Source organism: Suricata suricatta, chromosome 9 (genome assembly GCF_006229205.1).
Source record: "Suricata suricatta isolate VVHF042 chromosome 9, meerkat_22Aug2017_6uvM2_HiC, whole genome shotgun sequence".
Taxonomy (NCBI): domain Eukaryota; kingdom Metazoa; phylum Chordata; class Mammalia; order Carnivora; family Herpestidae; genus Suricata; species Suricata suricatta.
In genome coordinates this window covers 112,971,125-112,998,716 of record NC_043708.1, presented here as the reverse complement: position 1 = coordinate 112,998,716, position 27,592 = coordinate 112,971,125, and the positions used below count along the sequence as shown (strand labels likewise).

The following is a 27,592-nucleotide window of genomic DNA, read 5'->3' as shown; positions in this document are numbered from 1 at the left end:
ATGTTTTATTTATTTTTGACACAGAGAGAGAGAGAGAGAGAGAGAGAGAGAGAGAGCATGAGAGGGGGAGGGGCAGAGAGAGGAGACACAGAACTGAAAGCAGGCTCCAGGCTCTGAGCTAGCCGTCAGCACAGAGCCCAACGCGGGGCTCGAACCCACGAACGTGAGATCTGACCTGAGCCGAAGCCGGAGGCTTAACCGACTGAGCCACCCAGGCGCCCCCACAGAGTCTCTTTATACATGTACTGATTGTTTCTCTTTCAGATTATAATGTGACAAAACAATAAGATTTTAACTAAGGAGAAAATTATTTCTCCTTTAATTTTTCTCAAAATAGTGTAAATAAAATAGTATTTCAAATATTTAAAAAATAATACTAGATTGTTTAAAATCACAGCCAAAGAATCAAACCCAGAACTTGTAGATCTAAAAGAAAGGTGGGCGGCACCTGGGTGGCTCAGTCGGTTAAGTGTCTGACTTTGGTTCAGGTCATGATCTCACAATTCGTGGGTTCAAGCCCTGCTTCGGGTTCTGTGCTGACAGCCTGAAGCCTGGAGTCTGTTCTGTGTCTCCTTCTCTCTTTGCCCCTCCCCGATTCGTGCTCTGTCTCTCTGTGTCTCAAAAACAAATAAACTATTTAAAAAAATAAAATAAAATCTGTAAATAAATAAAAGCAAGGTGGGTGTCTGGGTGGCTCAGTCAGTTAAGCATCTGACCCATGATTTCAGCTCAGGTCATGATCCCAGGGTCAAGATCCATATTGGGCTCTGCACTGAGAATGGAGCCTGCTTAAGATTCTCTCCCCTCCCCCACCCCCAAGCTGGCACTCTCTCTAAAAAAATAAGTGAATGAATGAATGAATGAATGAATGCAAGGCAACCAAAAAAAACAGCTTAGCCATGTTATCATACATTGTGGTCACTATCAAATAAGACCCTATAGTTGTTAGCAGGATTTACGTAAAGAAATCCACAACCCCAAACCTGCAAGAATGCATTCTTTCAAGATACTAACTCCATGTAAGAAATTAGACAAAAGTGCCAGTAGCATTCTGAGCCTATACTATATTACATGCTTTACATCAATATCATTTAATAAAAAATAAATTAAATCCTCTAAAAAGAAACTCTCTCCAGATTTCTTCCTCTGAGATCCAAGTCCCCAACTGTACACTTGGTAACTCCTGATGGGATAGGAGGGAATTGGTGGCTCAACTTAAGTGAAGCACGATTTCAACTATGCAGCTGCCCAGTGGTACACACAGAGCCTGCAAACCCTGATAAGGGGTTAGTTTACAAAGCTGTTATCTTATTTCAACAACAACAAAAACTAAGAACATCTTTTAGTAACAGCTACAGTTTGAAAAGCATAGTACCTCCATCTGAATTCTTACACCAATTAGAAACTAACATCTATGATACTTTGTCCAGATTTTCCACTTTCAGGAATTAAAAGCAATTAGCTAGTATATTCATCAATACAAAAAAAGGATCGGCTATTAACCTCTCAGGGGACTCAAATACTATCATTTTACTTGGTACCTGATGGCACATGATGGTGCCAGGGGAACTAAATCAAGTATTTTACTTCATTTCAAAAGACAAAATGCTTAGTGAGCAAACCTTTTAGTTCCTTTTTCACATGTAGTAATGATTGTGACATTGGCCATTTAATGAGGATTAGAGCCCAGTTTGGGTTACAGTCCTCAGCATAATTCTCTGTTGCCATCTTTCCCTGTCTCTTGATGGAGATTATATTTGCTATGGTTGACCTTAAAAATTTCTCACCTTGTCACATTTGGTTCCAGCTACTAAGCAAGACACTTCACCTCCAAGACGTCTGGCTGCAGTGATGGTATTTAATGTAATGGGTGCTAGAGTATCATTTGCATGCTCGGCTATCACCAGGGTACTCTGAAATCGTAGCAATGAGGCCTAAAAGGGAAAAAAAGTAGAAAAGAATATTGTAATGCAAATGGGTTTTTAAAAATCTAATTGTTAAAAGTATGTGTGCTTTAAAGAAAACTGTACACCATACTCAGTTCTATAAATATATTTATAAAATACTCAATGGCAAAAATTAAGCTATTTGTGTCTATCATTCTATTACTAATATTCTTACCTAATAAAACAGAAAAAGTATTTGTACTCTACTGTTAGAAAACTTTAATTATTTCAAAACAACTTTCCCACTAATCTGTGTTTCTGAATACTGTATGTTCAAAGAGAAATTGCTAAATATATCTAAATTTAAAATTCTTAAGTTGTGCCTATTAACTATCAAACTGGAAATCAACTACTACTGATTATATTCACTTGCAGCAAACTGCTAAAGATACAGTATATCCAGAAATAACGGGTTAGAACACTTATTAAAGTTTATTTCTATTGCTTCACATAAAATGCATCCAACCCAAATAACTGACAATGTAAATCTGTTTTTAAAATACAATGCTACACAGTAATTTTGCTGAGGTTTCAACTGTTTAAACATGCTTCTGAATTAAAAAAGGAAGCAAGCCTGCAGACAGTATCTTGGAACCAACCAGTATCCACCTATTATCTACGTGAACTATCAAGAGACCAAGCTCATGGTCATCTGGAATAATTTCAAACACCAGGAACACAAGGATGAACAAGAATGAGCACTGTGCTCGAAGATTTAAAGGAAATAAAACTTGTTTACACACAATTATTAGGACAGTTTTTCAATTAATAAAGAGATCCAAAATGGTGGAGTTGCAGATCATGAAGTACAGAATCAAGAGGAAGAAAGGAACAAGCTTAAGTGTTCCTGTCATGTGAAAACATAAGGAAGGGCACCACAGGTGTAACAAAGTAAGAAAATAAGAAAACTGTGGAATTCTCCTTGTAAAAAATCATGATGAGAAATGAGAAAAAGAAACACTGAGGATCAAATGGCATGGTTGTATGGCTTAATTCAGCAGTAATCTTTGATCTGGAGTTGGAGTGAAGGAAGCATGGTATAAAATTTACACCCAGAGCTGGAAATTTACAAAGGAGGGCATGAATGAAAAGCAGGCAGGCACAGGACTTACAATGCTCATTACACAATTAAATATGCAAATACTTATTTTTTTTCATTTACTATACTATAAATACCAATTGCTGTATTTTAATATTCTTTCCTTTTTGTTGGTGTTAAGTATATGAGCATATTAGTTTAACTAGTCCTGTAATTATCTGGGTTATTAGTAATTTTTTATTATTATAAACAATGCAGGGGCACCTAGCTGGCTCACTCAGTGGAGCACAAAACTCTTTATCTCAGACTTGTGAGTTTGAATTCTATATTGGGCGTAGAGATTACTTTAAATAAATAAATAAAATTTAAAAATGCATCCTCATAGCTAAATCTCTGCACTCATCTTCAACAAATGAGAGTTTGTTGCAGTCTGGAAAGACTCTTCTGATCAGAATCTGGACAGACTTCAGCTTCTCTGCTTGCATAGAAGACTAAGCCAGATTCCATGCAACTTTCCAACAAGCTAGAGGGACCCTTCTTCCCCTAAGCTTCCTACCTTTACCAGTTTATCCTCAACCTCAGTCCTCTAACCCTCCTCTATCCTTGATGAACCAATCCCAAAGCTGGGGACCAGAGACTCTAGGGATATGTCAGAGGAAGGAATCACTGTGATATGTATCATGGATGGCATTTCTTGGTTTTTTTCGTCCCTTTTTGGTTACTCAATGGAAGGAAGTAAAGGAGGGAAAAATAAGACTCTTGTTGTTTCCAGATCAAGTACCTGCTTGTTTACAATAAAAAAATTGCCTTCTTACAGGAAGTGGTTAAAGTTAAGGTTAGAAACATTTACGCATATCTTAGGACAAATTCCCAGAAGTGTTAGATCAAGAAACAGGTACACTTTTAAGGCTTTTAATACTGGCACAAACTCTCCTCCAGAAAGTAGCAATTCACAACAGTTCACAATTTGGGGGAGGGAATGACAGTTCTTAGAAGGCAAATACCAGAACTATTCAGAGTCTAGTACAATGTTTTTTTAATATACATCTATAGACATATATAGTACTTTTTCTTTTTTAATCAGAAGAGCACAGTATCTTGCAAAGAACTCTAATTAAGATTCAATGGCAAAAAAAAAAGATTCAATGGCATAATTTATGATTTAAATCACATTTCAGAAGAATTGCCAGTAACAAGCTAGTTATTACCAATATATATTAGACACCATATTTTTGATTATGTTTCACTATTCATTTACTATAAAAATTATGAGATTTCCATCACCATTTGAAGAATAAATCCAAGATTTGGTGGCAGAAGGCCCATATTTGCTATAAATTATATTTCTAGCATAAGATAAAGTAGGCTGTCCTCCCAAGGAATCCTCAAGCTTTTTACAACACCTAGGGAGACGTAGTATATTCTTTAAAAAAGACTATTCAAAATTATATTTATAAGAGTAAACAATAAAGAATATACATAAGAGCACAACTCAGTTCATTTACCTTATTAATCTTTACTAAGTACTATATAGATCACAAAGGCATTCTACACTTTTTTTTTTTTTAGAAAGAGAGTGAGCAAGCACAGGAGAGAATCTTAAGCAGACTCCATGCTCAGTGCTGAGCTCAACATAAGGCTCAATCCCATGATCATGACTTGAGCCAAAATCAAGAGTTGGACACTCAACTGAGACACCCAGACACCCCAACACTCTATATTACATTATCGATTGACTCCTTACAGTTTTTTTTGTTTATACTAAGCTTCCTTCTAACTCAGTGTTTCACCTCTATTCCTGATAGCACTTAAACACGGTTATGTGGCAAAATTCAGCAATAATAGTTGTTTGTAGCAGGAGAAATTGATCTTCTACCCTTAAATATGTTATGCTTCAGGGCGCCTGGGGGGCTTAGTTGGTTAAGTATCTGACTCTCAATTTCAGCTCAGGTCATAATCCCATGGTTTGTGAGATGGAGCCCCACATCAGGCTCTACACTAACAGTGTGGAGCCTGCTAGGGATTCTCTCCCTTTCTCTGCTCCTTCACCACTCACACGCTCTCTTAAAAATCAGATTGTTTAAAAAACAAAATAAAATGTTATGCCTCAATCTAGAGCCCAGTTTCTTCATATGCAAATTGAGGGAGATGAACTAGATCAGAGGTTCCAAACTACACTCCATATAAAGCTAAGAGTTCCAGCCAGAGAGGCACCTCAGGAACCACAACATAGGATAAAGTGAGAACCTGGCAAGCAGGGTTGCCAGAATGGCTCCTCAGTTTTAACTAAACCAAAATATACAGAGAGTTGACCCTTAAACAATATAGGGGATAGGCACTGACCCCTGGTGCAAAGAGCTACTTTTAACTTTTGATTCCCCCAAAACTAAGAGCCTGCTTTTGGACCAGAAGCCTTCCCAATAACATTAACAGTTGATTAACTCATATTTGGTATGTTATATGTGTTACATACTCTATTTTACACTAAAGCTAAAGAAAATATTAAGAAAATCATTAGAAAAGAAAATAATTTACAGTACTATACGTTTATTAAAAAAAAATTCAACATGTAAGTAGACCAGTGCGATTCAAACCCATGTTGTTCAAGGGTCAACTGCATATCTTACTTAAAATATAGCTGTATGATATAGGTACTGTTATTACCCTGACTTTATAGACAAGGAAACTGAAGCTTAGTGGCTACATAGCTAGGAAGCAGAGCCAGTTTAAAAGTGCAATAGTCAGACTCCAGAATTTGAATTTTTAATTACTAGCTCACATCAAAGTACCATCATTTTTAAGCTGTCTTATATAGGTATCCCCACTTTTCAAAGGTCACATTATACCATTTCACTTTTATAAAACACCTTTTATGAAAAATGGTGAAAACCAAAACTAATCTTCAGCATTTGTTTTGCAGCAAGCTGTAATCTGAAGCATCACACATCCTCTATACACTGAGCTATAGAAAGCAATTTTAAGAGTCTAGAGCAGCCTTGAGCCAGGGAAAATCTAACTGACTGTTGTCTTAATTCTCCCAAGAATGAACAGTTAGGACCAGCCTAGACACATAGGTGAGTAAGTTAACTCACTGCATACAGTGGATGCTTTAAATGCTTGTTGCCACCTTACACGCATTATCTCCCTTCTGTGTGTGAGTGTGGAAGAAGTTTACTGGGGAGTACTCCTGGAAATATCTACGATACATCAAGGAAACAGGACTGGGCAGTGGAAAAAGCTAAACTTCAAGACTGAGATGCAGTCACAAGACCTCAGCTGATCCCACGAGGAAGCCTGAAGCTATGTGGGCCCTTCAGAGTCATACGGAATTGGAGCCACAGTGCTACAGACATTCCTTTTCACACAGTGTCATTACTCCGGAACTATTTTTTCTTAATTTCCAGGGCTCCAGGGTAATGTTCCACCTCACCTTGGACAAAATTCACATGGACTTTCAATTTTGTTTTGTTTTTTTAACGATCAAACTAACACTACTGATGCTTTATTTCCGTTTCTAGTTCAACACTGGAAACAATCCATATTCAAAACCAGGATATCTAATAAGAACACATATAGTATGAATAGAATTAAAACAATAAGTAAGTGATTTAAAATAGACAAAACTCAAAAATGATGTTTTTTTAATCCAAAGAAAGTCTTTTGCTCTTACTATACTTCATCACTAACTGTAAAGCACCTCAGTTTACAGAGTAATTTCAGATATCCTTTCAGAGTTTCTCCAGTCCCCCAACTAGATTAATCCTGCCATTACATGTTCCGCAAATACCCTATACACCTTTCTGTTACAATGATTATACTTAAAATAATGTGTTCAATGTCTTTGTTCCCTCATCAATTCATACCATGTGGGCAAGAATTAGGTCTGTCTTGTTCTCCACTGTGACTTTGGTACCCACCTTTGTGCCTGGCACATAGCTGATATTCAATGAATGTTTAGTGACTAAATGAAGTTTCCCCAAAGAGATAAAAAAAACTAAAAAGCAACTCTTTGTATCTCACTGGCAACTTAATTATCTAAGCACTTACATGTGTACCTACCAATAACAGTATATAAACTTGTTAAATTACTACAACAGATACCCATCTAGCTTTTAGAAAACATACCAAGACTACTGACTAGACCTAAATAAAATGTGAAGTTTTCTTTGGCATACCAACTACATACCCTCATAAAGTTGACTGTTGAAACAGTATAATTTTTAAGGGCAGGGCTTAAAAAAGCTCCATCCTTTCAGAGATAAACTTCTTGAAAATGATGTCTGTAAGCACCAACTACTGCCTCATCTCTTTCTCCTTTACTTACAGCAAACTAGTTTTCACTTCCACCACAACACTGAATCCAATCTCCTCAAAGTCACTGACAACCTTGTTATAACTAAGTCCAATGAAAATATTTGGGTCCTTCTCTTATTCAAACTTAGCAATTTTGACACTGCTTTTTATTTTTTCCGTCTTTTAGGAGCAACCAAGCAGATTTACTATTCAAGAGTTCCTGCTGTGACTTAAACTCTATGTTTGTGTAGTAAACTATCAAAAGTGTTAGAGAAAAAAAAAGCTAGAATCTAACTCCCTTACAAACCTACTCAAAACCTAAAGCAGTAAGAAGAATTTAGCCTCATACCCCACCCTGCCCCTTTTTGAGAACTAAGTGAAATACGGGTAAGGGGAAGGAGAAAGTGAGGGTCTTTTTGCTTCTTAACTCAAAAATAAAAAGGCTTGAATAAGATACAAAATCTTTCCAAGTTAGCAAAAGACAATAATATATAATTAAAGTCAACTATCCCTATTTTTACATTTTATGACAATAAAATGTATATTACATAGCTGTACTTAAACTAAGTAACTTACTTTAACCTTTTTAGTAATAAAATATGGTACCTTTTAATCATGACTAGAAATGTCGTATGACATTGATTATAATATTAAAAACACACTCAATTTACTTCATTTTTAAAACAGACAAGACCCTTGGTACACACATTGGCAGACAGCATAATTTTAGAGAATTCACCTTATACAATAAATCTTTTAGAACTCCATCAAAATTGGCTCTCCTTCTCTTTCAAAAGAAATTAAAATTTGCATGCAAATTATAGAGTTCAATCTCATTTGTCAATGCTAGGCCATGGACTCTGAAAAATGTCATGTTCCTTCATACCAGTTTCATAGCTTCTGAATAATTGTTATCCCTTTCCATCTAGTAATGAATACATAAACAGGACACTCGAATGACCTTGAAAAGTGCTGCTTACCCTCCACATAAAGTATTTCTTTGGTATCTTATTAGTCAACAAATTAATTTTGAATGCAAATGAATATAAAATAATACTCACAATTCAGATTAACTTCCCTGCAAGAATGTTACTTGCAAAAGCCTACCTATTGTTCTTTTTTTTCCCCTACCTATTTCCCTCTTAATGTTCTCTAAACTCTTTATTGCAGGTGTAAAAAACCACCTTCATTAAACAGATGACATTGATGAGCCCCCCCCAAGATGAAGGAATTTGCTCAAGGGCACAAATCAGGTCAATAGGGGAAAGAGAACTTGGATACCAAATGGAAGTCATTTAACTTACACTCTAACAGTTTAAGGTATCCCCCTCTTTCTTTTTAATTCCAGCAAACAGGGTCACCTGGGTTCAGCTCTTAATTTAGGCTTACATCAAGATCTCATGGTCATGGGATCAAGCCCCATATCAGGCTCCATGCTGTGTGGAGCCTACTTGAAGATTCATTCTCTCTCTCCTTCTCTCTCTGCCCCTCCCCACCTCTCTCTCTCTCTCTCTCTCTCTCTCTCTCTCAAAATAAACAAACATTTAAAAGGGTTTTAACTGCAGTAAAAAAAAAAACTTACAAAATTTATCATCTTAATCATTTTTAAGGGTAAAGTTAACAGCTATATATATTGTTAACAGTTTAAGATTATCTTTTAATAGAATAACTTTATTAGTAAAAATGTAGTTTTGTGGCAATACATCTTCCTAAATAACTCATGATTAGCTACAAAACAATTTTTTTTTAAATTTCAAGAGTCCAGATTTTCAGAAAAGCTCTTATGACATCATAAGTAAACTGAAGCCAGAATGAAGGGACTCCCACTTTAGAAATATAAGAAAACTTGAGAGCATCAAAAAATGTAAGAGTAGTAATGGATTATAACCTACTAAATACAGGATCCATGATAAATACAAATATAAGCAAGAAGAAAATGTTCTTTATAACAGAATACAATAAACATAGAAGTAATGATGGAATGAGAGAAATCACCATTTTACATCACAGCAATAATATCTTAAGATCAACAAATGATGAGAAACAGGAGACATATATTTCAATGTACCTCCCTACAAATTAGTTAAAAATCACAAAGGGAGACCTAGTAACTTGAGAGTGGAGAAGCCTGGTGAACAACATTTTAGCCAACTAATGAAAGTCACCATCACCAATAATGGGATAAATTAACATTATGAGCTGCCTAACATAATGCAATGAAAACACAGTATCATTTCTGTGATACTCTTGCCAAACTCTAATCATGAGGAAACACCAAACGAACCTAAATGGAGACAGTCAATAAAAAAGAAGGCCTGTACTCTTCAAAAACGTCAATGCCATCAAAGCCAAAGAAAGGCTGAGGAGCCTTTCTAACAAAGACTAAAGATACAAGAAAACTAAATGCAAGGCATGATCCTGGAGGACACTAGACCAAATTGCTAGAAAAATTGCTATAAATGATATTAACATGACAACTGGCAACATTTGAATATCTGCAGATTAGATAACAGTATTCTATCATTGTTAAAACTGTTTGACTTTGCCGATTTTACTGTGGAAATGAAAAGTGAACATTCTTGTTCTTAGAAAATACACAGACTTACTTGGGAATAGGGGTATATTTAACATATTCTCAAATGGTCCAGAAAAATAGTAAGTATATATGAAAAGAGATAAAGCAAGTACGTCAAACTGTTAACAGCTGGTGAAACAAACTATTTTGAGAATTTGTGCCCTATCCTTATAACTTTTCCCTAAGTTTGAAATTATTTCAAAATTTAAAAAGTTAAATATGTATGTGTATTTATGAATCCTTTTTAGAAGTCTTCCCACCACTACCTTAGATTCTTGAAATTCAACTCTGAAACATTCTTATGACTTTAGAGCAACTACTCTATTTAGCTTGCCTTCAAATTCTCAAAATAAGTCAAGGTCAAACTCTTTGGCAAACTACAATAAAGATTTGGAAATACCATGTATGCACACTGGCAAACTGTTGACAAGAATAATCACTTAAGCTAATCATTCCATTTTTTTCCATTAGATCTACAAAACACCTGAGTCCTAAATTGCTCCCACTAAAATTAGTTGACTTATGCCAGACTCCTAACCTGTCCACAAAATTACCTTCTAATTACTGCATAGCTATTTTTCTGTCAGTTCTGATACCTGGAATTTTCCCAAATTCACAACTTTAACTTGTTTATGTCTAGATCTTCTAAGGAGAAAAATCTGGGAGAACGACTGAACAGTGACCTGAGGATGGGGATTTGAACTTTTTTACAGAGTAGAGGGGCGTGCAGGAATTTTCTTTTGTTCGTTCATTTTTTTGGTTTTGTTTTTTTTAATGAAACAAAGACTACACAAGAAAAGAGTCTACAGACATTTAGGAAGATTGCCATATGTCTCAGGGAGAAAATCCCAGTGGTGGATGGGAAAATATGCACACATAAAACGAACTATAGAAAAAGTATAAAACGTCAGGAAAGTTTCTGACCCAGTTCAGCAATCTTGTTTTTTACTTAACCTAACTGTAAATTAGAAGCCGTACACAACCCACGAAAGAAACTGTTACTTGACTTGTAATCAGTCAATCTCCAAATACGGTTGTCCCCATAGCATAAAGACAAAAATATACTTTTTGTGTTTCTCACAAGAGAAGAGAAAAATGTGGTAAACTCCTGATTTGTCACTAAGGAAAGGACCAAAAACGTAACCATTAACCATAGTTCCCCGACTATTTAACCAACAATCTACTGCTCATTTAAAAGCAGGTCAGCCGGCAGTATAAAAAGACGCCTGCCTTGTAAAACTGGCTAAAGCTGTGAACTGGATGGATGACTTTACACTACAATTCCCCAAGTGAAGCACTGCCCCATAAATCAGAGAGCAAAGCAAGTTCTAAACACCATCCTTACCCCATCGCCCCCAAGCACTAGACTGTGAGTGGATTCCAGCAGCCACTACGGGCCAAAGAAAATGGTTTAATCTTTCCAGAAATGTTCGCTTCCAGGTGAATTCAGGTTTTAAGTACCTTCCAAGAGGCCATCCATCAGAGCAGCATTTTCCTTCCTCAGGTAAAGATTCCCGGGGACGCAGCTGCCTGCTCCCTCCCAAAGTGGAGAACCGGGCGGCCTGGCCGAATGTGGAGTAAATCCGGAGAGTGGAAGGGGGGCTGGGAAACAGAAGCCCGGTCTCAACTCCGGGTCACCCTGACCTCTGACCTCGGCCCCCGCGCTCTTCATCCGGAAGGAGTCAAGGGCAACCCTAGAACGGCCCGAGCCACAGAATGTGCTGGGCCTGCCTGCGTTAAGGCCGGTCAGGTCTGTGGAAGACTATGACCTTCGCTAAGACGCTCACAGGGACAGTACACTGAGGCTGGACCGTCACCAGGCTCTGCCTTTCCCTCCAAGACTCACCGCTCGCCGGATCGGCCCTGCAGCCGCCGCTCGGAACATGGTCTCTATGCCCGTCCGCTTCCCAACGCCGTCAGTCGCACCGCCTCCCGGAGCCTAACCAAGCAGAGCCGCCTCTGCGAGTCACCGTAACGCTCGCGAGACGCGCGAACGAGAGCGGAAACGCCTCAAGGGAAGAGCGAGAGCTCACGGTTTCTGTCTGCCCATTGGGCAGTCGCGCAACCAATGGGGATGGCGCAAAGTTAGGGCCTGGGCTGGGAAGTAGGGCAAAGGTGAGGCTTTGGTTTGGAGGCCCTTCTATGAAGTGCTGCGGCTGAGTGGCTAGCAAAGTTGGTGAACTAGCAGCGGCGGTGGCCCAGAGTGCCTCTCAGCCCCACATTTGGCAACGTTATGAGAGTGAACTTTCCCCCTGAGCTGATGATGTCACTCTCCTGGCTGCCCAGCCCTCTGGATGAAGTCTGCCCCTCCAGTTATTATTTTGTTCGCTAATTTATTCACATATGTCAATGCTCCACCTGTAATGTGCTAAACACATTTTCCAGGTCAGGGGAATATAATAAAAGGATGCATAAGAAGTTGACCTCATCAAACTGTATAGGAAACACACGAATTTCCTATTATGGAAAGAGGGATTCCCCGAAGTGGTAATATTTGAGCTAAGTTAATTCTGTGGGCAGAAACCAGGAAAGAACGTGAGGTGAAGATCCAAGGACAGGGGCAGAACTTTGTGTGCTGGCTGCAAAAGGAGGCAGAATGGCTGGAGATGGAACTGGAACAATAGTTGGAGAAGACCTTGAATGTGGGTGAATTGGGGCCGACCCTGGCCTTCTCCTCTTCCCTGGCCTTATCGTCTTCCTCTCCTCCTCTACCTATCCCTGGGCACCCCACCCACATCCTGGCTTCAGTGCCACTGGTGCCAAATCTCTCCTGACCTTTGGATCTACATATCCATCAGCCTACTTGGGCATTTCCACAGGATATCCCTCAACATCTCAAACCTATACAATTGACTGCATTCCCTTCCAGATTTAATTCTCCTGTACTCCCTTTTTCAGGGTATACTTTCCACCCCCACCCAACTGATCAAACAAGAAACCTAGGGACCATACTAGGCTCCTTTCTCTTCTTTATCCACTTATCCTATCAGTCATTAAGTTCTAGTGATTCCACTCCCAAATAGCTCCCAAATCGATCTAGCACTCTCTTCCACCCCACTCGTGTTTGGATAGTTACAGTTGCCTTCTTACTTTTCTTCCAGCTTCTAGTTTTCTCCCCCCTCCAATTCATCTCTGATTGCAACCAAAAGGCTCTTTCAAAAAGGTAAATTGGTAATATTTCTCCCCTGTTGAATGTACTTCAGTGACTTCCCATTGGCTTTTAGGATAAAATGCAAACCCCTTAATATGACTTATAAGCACTTTGTGAGCTTATCCTTCCCTTTATCTTGAACCTTGTCTTTCCCCTCCTTTTCATCCCCCATGGCCATACAGAACTTCCTTCATTATCTTCCATGCCCTACCCCCTCTGCTTCACCACTTTTCTTCCTCACTCTCCCTTTATTCCTTTAACTGTCTAATACCTACTCATTCTTGAAATTTCAGCTTGGAGGCTCCTCCCTCCCACCAACTCTGAATTGGATACCTCTCTCATGTGTCCCTATTTCCCCCTGTATTGGGAATTGTCACATGGATTGTAATGACCTGGTTACTTGTCTGTCTTACCCATCTGACTGTATCTCCTACCTTTTTAAAAATGATTGTGTCTTCAACACCTTGCACAGTGCCTAGCCCATAGTCAGCATTCATTCAGTATTTGTTGGATGAATCAACAAACCAAAAAATGACTTGCTAAAAAAGTCTGAACTTTACCATGAAATTTTTAAACAGGGGAATCATATGTTCAGAAATGGTCTCAATTCCCAATTTATCAACAACCTACCTTTCCATCCTTGTGCAGTCTAACTAAATCCCATTGGCTCTACCTTCACATGATGTCTAGAATCCATCAACTTCTACCAACACCTCTTTATTGAGTCCTCCACCACTACACCTTCCCTATCTTCTATCACCTGGATCAGGAGCCTTCTAACTGTTCTTTCTATATATCCCCTTGCCTCCTGAAGTCTCTTCTCCAAACAGCAAACTGATCATGTCCTCTGCTCAAAACCCTCTTTTATCACTGTGCCCTGGACATAGGGCTTTCTGCTCTTGAATTCACCAAGAGGCTCCCATCTCAGGGCTTTGCGCTTTGGTTCTATCTTCTGCCCGAAATGCTCTTTACTGGGGATCCAGAGGGCTCTTTTCATTACTTTGCTGAGGTCTTTACCAAAAGCCACATATTCAGAATGGCCATCCATGGCCATTTTAGATAAAATGGCTCCCTTCCTTCATGTTTGATTTTTCTGCTTGGCATTTGTCACCACCTAGAAAGATACACATTTTTGTTCATTTGTTTATTGCTGATATGCTTGCATGGGAATATAAGTTCCCTAGGCATGAGCTTTGAGTCAACAAACATTCTAAGGGGCCTGTGCTCGGTTTTTGCTCTTTCCTCTACCCCACCTTACTCCACTTTTAACACTCAGTCCAAGTGACATTTCTACTGTAAGGTCTTCCCTGATCCTCCAGGATAAGTGAATCCTTCCCTCTTCTTCATCCTCCTGTTTCTTGTGAACAAGGAGATGAAGACTCAGCTTTAACGTACATTGCAACCACCTAGACCATGTCTGTCCATGAGTAGACTCGGGCTGTTGGATGCCCCCAGTGAATCTATATGTGGGTAGGACAATTTAGTATTCCATGTATCACTGCATTTTCCTCCCAATCTGGTCCCCCACTAGACTCATATATGAGTCCTATGGAAGTAGAAGGAAGAGTGAAGAGTACTTTAAGTAAAAACTTAAAGGGACTAAAAACAATGTAAAAAGTTGGCACACAAACTAACCTCCTTCATGCCTCCCCACCCATTAGAAAGCAAAACACAAAAGCAGGGAGAACATCCCCAGCCTCACCCCACAGGACAGCTTTGTCACCTCGAGCTCCAGTGAATCAGTAGCATCTGTGCCAGCAGAAGTGCAATACCCCTGGATCAGGGTGGTTTCTGGAAGAGCAGAGCCAGAGGAGAGGAAGATGCAGGAAACTGCCAAAGTCTGTGATAAGTGACCAGACCTGCTCATGAGCACACATGAGATGCCCCCTGAAGGCTTTTTGGGGGAGTGTGGAGGAGTTCTATATTTACATGGAGGTCAAGTACTACCAAAATGTGAACACTAAAAAATTTATATGAGTGGAATTTCTGTATACATGTTTGGGTGTCTGTTTTTATCAGTAATTTATGAGCTGCTTTAGTGGTAAGACCCTGGTTTTTATTATCTGGTTTATGTTTGTGGATGTTTAGTGAGTGTTAATAGAAATGTTTGCCCCAAGAGCAAAGGAAGGAAGAGATGGGTGGGGGAAGGGAGGGTGTATTTGCTACAGTCAACCTGAGAAGACACACTCCACTCTATTTTGGAAAACACCTTACTGTCTTTTTTCTTCTCCACAGGCCAATTTCAGGAGAGCTCCTCCAGAATTCCTGATGGAAACTTCGAAGATGATGGTTAGTGGGATGAACTATGGCCCCAATTACTAATCCTGTCCAGGGGCTACAAGTAGTTCTCATTGTCTCCTTTCTTGTTTCCAATCTTAAATTCCCCAGAGTAGTTAGCATCTACTCTGGTCTCAGTGGCTTACCTGAGGATCTGAGCCCCTGACCATCATGCCTTCTCAGGCCAAGGTCGCTGTACTTGTCCCCTTATTGGCAAAACTGAGCAAGAGAGAAAAGTGTTCAAGCAAATTACTCTTGGCCAAGATGATGATTCTCCTTCTTGCCTGTTGGTCCCTGCAAACAAGGTACCCAAAGTGCTCAGGTAGTAGCTATAGCTTATAGTTCAATAGTACTTTTGCTCTATCCTCTAGTGGAAGATTCCCCTTCTGGGGACAAATACCTCTAACCCTGCAGAGCCCAGAGTTGTGCAAGTTGGAAGCCAAAATTCCACAGGTGCCCACTGAAAGTGATGCTGGTACGTCCCTCTTGCTTCTACTCCTTGGTTCCTGGGTCTGTGAATTCTTCTGAGTGGGGACACAGCACCACATTAAGGTATTTGATCCTCATAAAGTATTGCTTCCAAGCTGGCACTTCAAGTGGGCCTTCAGTAGGCCATAGGGCAGTAACTTTTGGGTGGTCCAGTATGTGACTAGGTGAGCAAACCTTGTGATCATGGACTCATTCCTGCACCTCCACTTCAGTAAGTTGGATCCCTGATCTGACATGATGTTATGTAAGTTCTTGTGCTGGTGAATGAAATATTCAAAAAGCCCTCAGACAATGGTGCTGATTAAGATCTTGTGGGCAGAGAAAGTAAACAGGACCCAGAATATATATTAATTCCTGTTAGGATGAATCAGGGCTCCTCCAGAATGGAAGGGGTTCAATGTAGTCAACTTGCCACTACATAGCCAATTAGTCTCCTGGATTATTGTTATCATATTGGGGGCGTATTCAGCAGCAACAGTAGCTAAAAGTAGTCCTTGTAAGTGGGAGCCCATACTATAACTCATTGCTATAAACTCTATTGCTATAAACTCTTTATTAATGTGTCATTAGTGCCAGAGCTGGGTGGGATTGACAGAGACTAATTGAGGTCATCTGGCCAAGCAAATTTTGCTTTTCTTATTATTTAGTGCCTCTTCCATGGTGGATGTTTTCTGGTGGGTGTCAACATGTAATACAAAAATCTTCATACTAGGGGCTTGGTTGGCTCAGTCTTAGAGCATTGATTTTTGACCTTGATCTTGGAGTCCTGAGTTCAAGCCCCACTTTGGGTGTGGAGCTTAGATAAGCAAAGATCTTCATACTTTGTGGCGACTCCTATACATCTATCCATCCTTGTGCCTCTCACCCAAAATCCTTGTGCCTAATCTTCCTAAATTTCTTCTTCCAGGCCCCTCCTAGCCATAGAGTCCTTTCACTGTTGCCCCTGAGTTCATATATATTCTAACCTTGGGAGCACTTCTCTGTCCACAGAGTGGATGCCCAGGTGCATCTCCTAAAGTTCTGCCCACTGAGATCTTCTTTCACCACTGTTTCTCAAGACCACCCCTAATTCAGGCTGTATTGTAACTGCCATCCATTCTCAGCTTGAGGTCACAAGCTGAGACAACTCTCCACTAGCCACATACAGGATTTTTCCTCTTTTCAGCTGGTTGTAAGGGATCCTACATACAGCCTTCAGTGTGAGCTGAGGAGGTGCTATTATAAAGGTGGTGTGATGACCTGGTAGCTGGGCTGCCTGCTCAGCAAAACGCATGTGAGCCATCTGATCCCACATGTGTTCAGTACCAGATGTGCCACTCCCACCATAAGGTGGATTGTTGCTGGCTGCCTGATATTATGTCTTAGTAGGTTTGATAGAATCTGGCTCGTGAGGTAGTTCCTGATATGTGTTCACTTGGCATCTCAAAATCAGACCCAGTAGCACACCAGCAGTTTTTTTTCCCAAAAGGCACATAAGTCTCTCCTATAGATGGCATGGCCTTGCTCCAACACCCCAAAGACCTATGTTGTGATTTCCAGTGGAAATTGCTATAAATTACACACAGCATCTTTCTCTGCCACTGAAAACATTACTATCATGCATACCATCTATGTGATCTATAGAAGCATAAATGGCCAAGTAGCAGGACTGCTTGCACCACAGCCTGAACCTGCTGCTTAACTTTTTTCTGCCTTGGGTTCCAATTAAAGCTCATAGCCTTTTGCATCACCTGGTATATGGGCCAGAGCAATATTCCTAGTGTGCGATATACTGTATCCAGAACCCAAAGAGAACTACCAGGCATTATGCTTCCTTCTTCATTGTAGGAGGTGCAATAATTTATCTTTTCCTTTGGAAAGGATATGTGGCATGCCCTTGACACTGGACCCCTAAACATCTTTCTGATAGGACAGGTTCCTGAACTTTATGTAGTTTACCTCCCACCCTCTGGAGTACAAATATCAAACCAAGACCTCTAATCTGCTGGCTGCATTTTGTCCATCTGGCTGAATTAGTATGATGCCATCGATGTAATAGATCAGTGTGATGTTCTGCGGGATGTCCATATGGTCCTGAGCTCTGAGGCCTGCATTACGACAGAGGCTAAAAGTTAGCTCTGAGGAAGACTGTAGATATACGTATACTGGTGTATGTGCCATGTAAATGCATACTGTTTCTCATCTACACTCCTTAAAGGGATTAAAAAAGAATCTATTAATCAAATCAGTGTCCACATAAAATGTATCTAACACTGTGTTAATTTTTCTAACAGAGATACAAAACCTGGTGTGGAGGCTGCAATAAGGGTCCTCCTTGGGTGACTTTGTGGCCGTCTACTGCCACCCTCTATGTTTCATCTGATTCGTGTAGGAAAAATACCAGTGAGTTAAATAGATGATGGGGAGGGACCCCTGGTTGGTTCAGTTAGTGGAAGGTGTAATTCTAGATTTCAGGGTTGTGAGTTCAAGCCCCACATTGAGTGTAGAGATTACTTAAAAAAATAAATAACTTTGAAAAAAAACTTTAAAAAAGGAGTATGGATCCTTTAGATCCTTGAAGATTATCTTGCTCTATGCTGCCATGAAGGCAGGCCCTTGAGCTTTTATTCGTGGTTTCCAATTGCCTGTTAATTACTCCTAGTCTTTAAAAAAATTTCCCTGAGGCCTCAGTGAAGCTTAGTAATTGCCACCCAGTGCTATTGTGCTGTTAGTTTCGCCCCTCCATGTTTCTCACTTGCCTGGTACATTCCTTTCTGTAGGCATACCATCTCAATTCACCACCAGTGAATGTTTTCACAACTGGACCATCACTTTATGTTAAGAGCTATCTGTGTTCCATGTACTGGCAGTGAGGGGGTCTTCAATGTGAGGCTAACAAAGGGCAATACAGCTCCCAAACCCCCATCTGATCACCTGGTCTCAGACCACTCCTACACTCCTGCTCCTCTCAGAAGCAGGCTTTTCTCTTGGAACAAGCACATGATGACTAGTAGGAGGGTCCTCTTAGGACTCACTCCTGTGGAGGTTGAAACAGAAGCAGAATTGGGCAGAAGGACAAGGTATGCTGAGGTGTAGACCTGAAAAATAATCTAAAGGAATGTGAATTATTCTGTTATTGAATTACATGGCAATGTGTTGCATTTATTATGCAATAAAATGATAGCCATGTTTAAAAAAAGACAATATCTATTGACTAAACACTCAACACAACATTCTTGACTTACAGAAAAACATCCATCAGAAAAAGCTAGAAAATTTAAGAGGGAATATGTCAGCTACATGAGATATTTAGAACAGACTATTTAATTACATCAGAATATCCCTCAAAAATGCAGAGAAGTAAAATGAAGCTGCAGCTGAAGTTACTGAATCGTTCATTTGTTAGCTGAATAACAAATGCCATTTACTGATGGTGAATTAATTAAATTGGGCTTGACTGCATCAGCTGAGGAAATGTGTACAGAGAAAATGAACTTATTTACTACTGTTAGATTTGGGGACAGAAGAGAATGTGGGGAGCAAGTCAGCAATCAATTGAAAGTCAAAGAATATTATTTCCTTGACTTTGATGAGTTAATAGATGTTACTGATACTACTCAGTAAGTATTGTTTATTCAAGGAGTCAATGCTATTCAATGGCATTGAAATGACAGTAGGATTGGTCTGTATCGATAAACAGAACATTTTCAAAATTGAGGAAACACTAATTAGATACAACCTGAAGTGGAATCGATAAAGATGTACTACAACTGATGGTGGTAAAAATATGTGTGAAGCAGAAAAAGACTTAGACAAATGTAAAAGTTTGCAAAAATGTAAGGTGTAAGGCTTCCGGTTGGTGCTCCTGGAGGTTCGGGGAGAGTGGCAGCCTGGAGAGGGCAGGGAACCTGCCCACCCTTCCCCCAGACCTCTCCTTTGTAACTCTTCAGCCTGGCTGTTCACTTCGTTTCTCAATCAACCAGTGATCTGGGGCAGTCCAAGATGGCAGCATAGGAAAATTCTGAATTCACCTCCTTCTGTGGACATACCATGTCTACAGCTACATATGGAAGATACTCTCTGAAAAAGACCTGAAAACCAGTGGAACAACTTCTTCACAACAAACAATAAAAGGGCCGCATCAAGACAGCTTCCTGTGGCCTCAGATGTTCCTTGGCTCGTGGCCACATCACTCCAGTCTCTGGCTCCGTCAGCGTGTGGCACTCTTTGTGTGTCTCAGCGTCTGTGTCTTTTTGCCTCTCATAAGAACACCAGTCATATTGGACTAAGGTCTATCCTAGTGACCTCATCTTAATTTGATTATGCCTGCAAAGACTAATACTACACAAGACCACACCCACAGGAACCAGGCTTACAACTTCAACATATCTTTTTTGGGGACACAATTCAAGCCACAACTTGTACTCATGTGCTCAAAATAAATAAATAAACTTTAAAAAAAGGTATTTACTGTATTATGCATCTGCAGTTACTTCACTGAAAATATATTTTTAAGTTTATTTATTTCTTTTGAGAAAGAAAGTGAGAGACCATGCACGTACACTCCTGAGTGCCAGTGGGGCAGGAAAAGAGAGAAAATCCCAAGCAGGCTTCATGCTGTCAGCACAGAGGCTGACTCAGGGCTCCACCTCACTAACTGTGAGATCATGACCTGAGCCAAAATCAAGAGTCAGATGTCTAACCAACTGAGCCACCCAGATGCCTCTCATTGAAAATATTTTTTAAAAATTTTTAATGTTTTTAATTATTTTTGAGAGAGAGAGAGAGACAGAGTGCAAACAGGGGAAGGGCAGAGAGAGAGGGAGGCACAGAATCTGAAGCAGGCTCCAGGCTTTGAGCTGTCAACACAGAGCCCAATGTGGGGCTTGAACCCATGAATCCTGAGGTCATGACCTGAGCCTAAATCAGACACTTAACCAACTTAGTCACCCAGGTGCCCCTGAAAATATTTTTAATTTATCATGTGTCACTTTTTTCATAGTGTTAATAGTGAATTTCATTCACTCTAGTAGAGTACTATCAGTTCTGAGACCTTTTGTGTGTCAAAGATGCTGAATATTGTGACTTATCCTATCATACAGCAGTTTGACAACTTAGCAGTGGTAATTTATTGCAATATTTTAGCTCAAGACCTAGATTGAAATTGTACTCAAATGTTTATAACAGCTTAATTTACCATAACCCCAACTGGAAATAATCGAAATGCCTATTAACTGGCAAATGAATTAACAAATTGTGCTCTAGTGTATTCAGTGGTGCTGTGTACTGAACAATGTCACCCAAAACGCATATGTTGAAGCCTTACCCCCCCCAATCTGATGTTTGAAGATGGGGCCTTTAATGGTTAGGTGTAGAGGAGGCCATGTGGGTAGAGCCCTCATAATAGGATTAATGTGCCCCTCTTCTCTCCCCCATGTAATGACCCAAAGAGAAGGTGGCCACTGCAAGTCTGGAAGAGAGTCCTCACAAGAACCCAATCATGCTGACATCCTGATCTCAGACTTCTAGAACTGTAAGAAAACATATCTCTGTTGTTTAAGTCATCTGGTCTATGGTATTTTGTTAGGGTTTCTCCAAATGACTAAGTACAGTCTATTGCATTCATTGTAAAACAATAAAAAAGGTACATACTACTCACACATGCAACAACATGGATGAATCTCAGAAAGAATGATACTAAGTGAAAGAAGCCACACACAAAAGACATATCATTCTATTTATATGACTGCCTGTAAAAGGCAAAAGTATAGGAAAAGAAAGCAGGTCTATAGTTTCTAGGAGATAGGCCTGGCAAATGGGCACTAGGAAACTTTCTAGGGAGATTAAAATGTTCTATATCATGATTATAGTATACATACAATGATGGTATATACATTTATCAAAACTAAAAACACTATACATTTAATATTGGTGAATATATGTAAATTTCACCTCGGTAAAGTTGATTAGAACACATCCACACACAAACATGCCCAGCAGATTGCCAGCTAAATAGAAACATAACCGAAACATTTCATTTTGAAATCTGACCCCAAATTCTCCATTCAATATGTCAGCAACTCTTGTTGGCTTTAGCTTTTTGCTTCCACTCTGATCCAAGCCATGTTCTTTCTCACTGACATAATTGCAACAGCCTCACAACTAGTCTCTGACCCTCTGCTCTTGCCTTCACAGGCTGGACTCCTCAGCACAAATAGAGATGTTTTTAAACTATAAACCACATTATGCCATCTTTGTTCAAACCCTGCCTCATCACACTGAGGAAAAAACTCCAAAGTTTTCATGGCTTCAAATCTTTCCTTGACCTGCCCCTACTTGGCTCTCTAATATATCTCTTTTCTTCCACTTCTGGTACTCTTTCTACTCTACCTCCTATACATAGGCATGCCCTTGCCTTGAGGCCCTTGTACATGCTGTTCCTTCTGTCTGGAAAGCTTTTCCTGCAGAGCTTCTACTCTGGTTTGCTCCCAAAGGTCTTAGCTTTCTTCAACCACTGATATGTAACCCTTTCTCCATTTTAACCTTCTTCTAATGATGTTTTTTCAGGGCAAGGGCTTTGTTCTGTTCACTGCTGTAACCCTCGTACCTAGAACAATATCTGGCACATGTAAATGCTCAATTCATACTTCATGCATGAACAAATGAATAGACGGATGAAGAGATGAGCCTTTTGCTATAAAGCCTTGTTAGACTTCCCAGCCTGCACTTATCTCTCCCTTTCCCTCATCCCTCTGGCTTCGGTTGTCTTTGTTCCTTTGGCGTTTTTTTGTTTGTTGTTTAAGTAGGCTTCATGCCCAATGTGGAGCCTAAGGTAGGCCTTGACCTCACCACACTGAGATCGAGACCCTAACATCAAGACCTGAGGGATGCAAAACTTGAGAGACTATTGAAGCTGAGAATGAACTGAGGGTTGAGGGGGAAGGGGGAGGGGGGAAAAGAGGTGGTGGTGATGGTGGAGGGCACTTAAGGGGAAGAGCACTGGGTGTTGTATGGAAAACAATTTGACAATAAAATATTATGGAGAAAAAAAGAAGAAATGCAACTGATTTCTGTACATTGATTTTGTATCCTGTGACTGCTAAATTCATGGCAGCTGTAGCAGTTTTTTGGAGGAGACTTTTGGGTTTTCCATGTAGTGTATCATGTCATCTGTGAAGAGTGAAAGTTTGACTTTGCCCTTGCTGATTTGGATACTTTTTATTTCTTTGTGTTGTCTGATTGCTGAGGCTGGGACTTCCAATACTATGTTGAACAACAGTGGTGAGAGTGGACATCCCTGTCACGTTCCTGACCTTAGGGGAAAGTCCTCAGTTTTTCCCCACTGAGGATGATATTAGCTTTGGGTCTTTTGTATACGGCCTTTATGATCTTGAGGTATGTTTCTTCTATCCCTACTTTCTTGAGGGTTCTTATCAAAGAAGGATGCTATATTTTGTCAAGTGCTTTTTCTGCATCTATTGAAAGGATCATGTTGTTCTTACCTTTCTTTTATTAATGTGATGTATCACATTGATTGATTTGATTTTGTATCCTGATGATATTGCACCAGCCTTGCATCCCAGGAATAAATTCCACTTGATCATGGTGAATAATTCTTTTAATGTATTGTTGGATCCAAATTGCTTGTATCTTGTTGAAAATTTTTGCATCCATGCTCATCAGGAAAATTGGTCTGTAGAATGAGTTTGGAAGTTTTGCTTCCATTTCTATTTTTGGAATGGCTTCAAAAGAATAGGTGTTAACTCTTCTTTAAATGTTTGGTAGAATTCCCCTGGAAAGCCATCTGGCCCTGGACTCTTTTTTCTGGGGAGATATTTGGTTACTGACTAAGTTTCTTTACTGGTTATGGGTCTGTTCAAATTTTCTATTTCTTCCTGTTTCAGTTTTGGTAGTTTATATGTTTCTAGGAATTTGTCCATTTCTTCCAGATTGCCCAATTTGTTGGCATATAATTGTTCATACTATCTCTTATTATTTGCATTTTTGCAGTATTGATTGCAATCTCTCCTCTTTCATTCATGATTTTATTTATTTGGGTCCTTTTTCTTTTTAATCAATCTGGTTGGGGATTTATCAGTTTTGTTAGTGCTTTCAAAGAATCAACTCATTGTTTTTATTTCTACTTTTTTAAAATTTCAATATCATTGATTTCTTCTTTAATCTTTATTATTTCCATTTATCTGCTGTTTTGAGGCTTTATTTGCTCTTCTCTTTCCAGCTCTGTTAGGTGTAAGGTTAGGTTGTGTATTTGAGACTTTTCTTCCTTCTTTAGGAAGGCCTGGATTGATTGCCGTATATATGCCTTATATATTCCCTCTTATGACCTCCTTTGCTGCATCTTAGAGGTTTTGGACTGTTGTGTTTTCATTTTCATTGGCTTCTATGTACTTTTTAATTTCCTCTTTAATTTCTTGGTTAACCCATTCATTCTTTAGTAGGATGTTCTTTAATCTCCAAGTATTCATGGTCTTTCCAAAATTTTTCCTGTGGTTGATTTTGAGTTTCATAGCATTGTGATCTGAAAATATGCATGGTATGATCTTGAGGGCTGAATTGTGACCCAGTATGTGATTTATTTTGGAGAATGTTCCATGTGCACTTGAGAAGAATGTGTATTCTGCTGCCTTAGAATGAAATGTTCTGAATATATCTGTTAAGTCCATCTGGTCCAGTGTGTTATTCAAAACCATTGTTTCCTTGTTGATTTTCTACTTAGATAGTCTGCCCATTGCTATAAGTGGGGTGTTGAAGTCCTCTACTATTATGGTATAATAATATCAATGAGTTTCTTTATGCTTGTCATTGATTGATTTATATATTTTGCTACTTTGGGAGCATAAATATTTGTGATTGTTATATCTTGGTGAATAGACCCCTTAATTATGATATAATGCCCCTACTCATCTCTTTTCACAGTCTTTGTTTTAAAATCTAGTTTGTCTGATATAAGTATGATGACTCCAGCTTTCTTTTGATGACCATTTGCGTGATGGATGGTTCTCCATCTCCTTACTTTCAATCTGCAGGTGTCTTTAGATCTAAAATGAGTCTTTTGCAAGCATCTATAGATGGCTCTTGTTTTCTCATCCATTATGATACCCTATGTCTTTTGTTTGGAGCATTTAGTCCTTTGACATTTAGAGTGAGTACTGAAAGATATGAATTTAGTGCCATTGTGTTGCCTGTAGAGTTGGTGTTTCTGGTGACATTCTGTGCTCCTTTCTAGTCTTTGTTGCTTTGGGTCTTTTTTTGTTTTATTTCATCTTTCCTCCACTCAAAGAGTCCCCCTTGAAATTTCTTGCAGGGCTGGTTCACTGGTCACAAACTCTTTTAGCTTTTGTTTTCCTGGGAAACTCTTTATCTCTCCTTCTATTGTGAATGACAGCCTTGCTGAATAAAGAATTCTTGGCTGCATATTTTTCCAATTCAGGATGTTGAATATATTCTGCTACTCCTTTCTGGCCTGCCAAGCTTCTATGGATAGGTCTGCTGTGAACCTGATTTGTCTTCCCTTATAGATTAATGACTTTTATCCTTTGCTACTTTCATAATTCTCTCCTTTTCTGTGTATTTTGTGAATTTGGCTATGATATACTTGGTGATGGTTGTTTTTTGCCGAACCTAATGGGAGTTATATGTGCTTTTTGGATTTTGATGTTTGTGTCCTTCCCCAGATTCAGAAAGTTTTCCACTATAATTTGCTCGCATAAACCTTCTGCCCCCTTTTCTCTCTCTTCATCTTCTGGGACTCCTATTAATCAGATGTTATTTCCTTTTTGGATGTTATTTCCTTTAAGTTTACTAAGTTCTCTAAATCTTGTATTGTGATCTTTTGTTTTTGTTTCCCTCTTTTTTTCTGCTTCATTTTTCTCTATAATTTTATCTTCTATATTGCTGATTTGCTACTTTACTTCGTCCAACTTGCCATCATCGCATCCATTTTAGATTACATCTCAGTTATAGCATTTTAAATTTTATCCTGAGTAGATTTTATTTCTTTATCTCTGCAGAAAGAAATTCTCTGCTGTCTTCTATTGTGGTTTTCATTTACATCTCCCTGATGACTAATGATGCCAAGTATTTTTTCATGTTCTTATTGGAACATGAAAGACATTTGTATATATTCTTCGGAAAAAAGTCTATTCAGACTCTTTGCCCATTTATAAAATTTGCATTCTGTTTTATTATTGTGTTGGAAGAGTTCTTTATATATATTCTGGATACAATTCCTTATCAAATATATGATTTACAAATATTTTCTCCCATTCTGTGGAATGTCTTTTCACTTTCCTGAAGTACAAAAGTTTTATCTATTGATAAAGTCTAATTTTTCAATGTTTTCTTTAATTGTTCATGCTTTTGGTGTCATATCTAGAAGGCTTTACCTAACCTTAGATGAAGATAACTTACTCTTATACTTTCTTCTAAGAATTTTATAGTATTAGCTCTTACATTTAAATCTATAGTTTATTTTGAGTTAAATCTTGTGTATGCTGTAAAGAACACACCCAGCTTTGCATGAGGAAACCTCACAGCGAGTTACTTTTTCAAGAAGAATCAAAAGAATGAGCTTTTTGATGCTTGGCCTTTCATTATTGAATTATTTCATCAATCCAAATGATTAGGTTATAACTTTTGCTGTGACCCTTAATTCCCTTTAATTTTCTCCCTCCCTCCCTTTTTCCTTCTTATCTTCCTTCTTACTTCTTTGCTTTTCTTTTCCTTTCTTTTCTTTTCTTCCTCTCTTTTTTCTTTCTTTCTCCTTTCATAGTTGTTGTCAACTTCTGTTCTCATTCCTCTAGACAATTAATAAAGAGTTATCGAACACCTGCTGTACACCTGTTACTTCGCCATGTAATGAAGGGGAATATGTACGAAACATAGGCTTTGCCACAAAGGAGTTTACAATTCAGTTGAGGTAGTGAGTGTCACATATACCAGATGTTAACTCAGGGGCACCTGGGTGGCTCTGTCAGTTAAGTGTCTGATTTTGGCTCAGGTCCAATTTAGGCTCAGCCTGGCTCAGCTCCAGGCTCCACATCTGACAATTCAGAGCCTTCTTGGGATTCTCTGTCTCTCTGCCTCTCCCCTGCTAGCTCTCTCCCTCTCTTTGTCTCTCTGTCTCTCTCTCTCTCAAAATAAATAAATAAATAAATAAATAAATAAATAAATAAATAAATAAACAAACAAACTTTAAAAATGTTACCCCGTAACATTAGGTCAATAACAACCTAAGGCTAAAACTAGTCCCAGGAACACACTGAAATGTTTGAATTGTGGCAAAATGGCCACATATAGATCAGTGGTGTACAATCAAAGATATGTGGAGATGAGAGCACTCAAACACTGCTGGTGGAAATGTATCATGGTGTAGCTACTTTGGAAAACAGATTGGTAGTTCCTTAAATAGTTAGGCATAAAGTTGCCAATTCTATTCCTAGAGAAGTGAAAATATATCTGGACAAAAACTTGTATACAAATGTTTATAGCAGCATTATTCATAAGAGCCAAAAACTGGGAGAAAAAAGAAAACTAAAACGTCTATCAACTGATGAATGGATAAATAAAATGCGGTATATCCATATAAGAGAATATTATTGGGCCATTACAAGATATGTGCTACAACATGATGAACCTTGGAAAGGTTATGCTAAGTGAAAGAAGCTAGCCACAAAAGACACAGATTATATAATTCCATTTATTTAAAAATGTTCATAAAATGCATAGTCAGAAAGTAGATTAGTAGCTACTTTGGGCTTGAGGGGTAGGGTGATAGGGGTGTGACAGCTGGAGTGTGAGGTTTCTTTTTAAGGTGATGAAGA

General features: G+C 39.0%; 1 protein-coding gene and 1 long non-coding RNA gene across 3 annotated transcripts in view; one reads left to right on the top strand and one right to left on the bottom strand.

Annotated features, from left to right (window-relative positions):
• ETFA (electron transfer flavoprotein subunit alpha) overlaps positions 1–11,816 on the bottom strand; it is an 86,010-nt gene extending 74,194 nt beyond the window's left edge. Inside the window, exons 1-2 of one of the 2 annotated variants that reach the window (XM_029951948.1) lie at positions 11,700–11,816; positions 1,788–1,934 (exon numbers count right to left, since the gene is read on the bottom strand). In XM_029951948.1, coding sequence (XP_029807808.1) covers positions 1,788–1,934; positions 11,700–11,738 — 186 coding nt within the window. In that variant the 5' untranslated portion in view covers positions 11,739–11,816. Of the gene's footprint in view, positions 1–1,787; positions 1,935–11,314; positions 11,422–11,699 lie in introns of those variants that run through there. The other variant, XM_029951949.1, reaches the window with a different exon arrangement.
• Positions 11,817–15,698: 3,882 nt separating this feature from the next.
• On the top strand, positions 15,699–21,255 carry LOC115300721. Its single transcript, XR_003912799.1, has 3 exons — positions 15,699–15,756; positions 18,044–18,152; positions 21,200–21,255. It is a non-coding gene; the product is annotated as an uncharacterized LOC115300721 (long non-coding RNA).
• Positions 21,256–27,592: the final 6,337 nt, after the last annotated feature.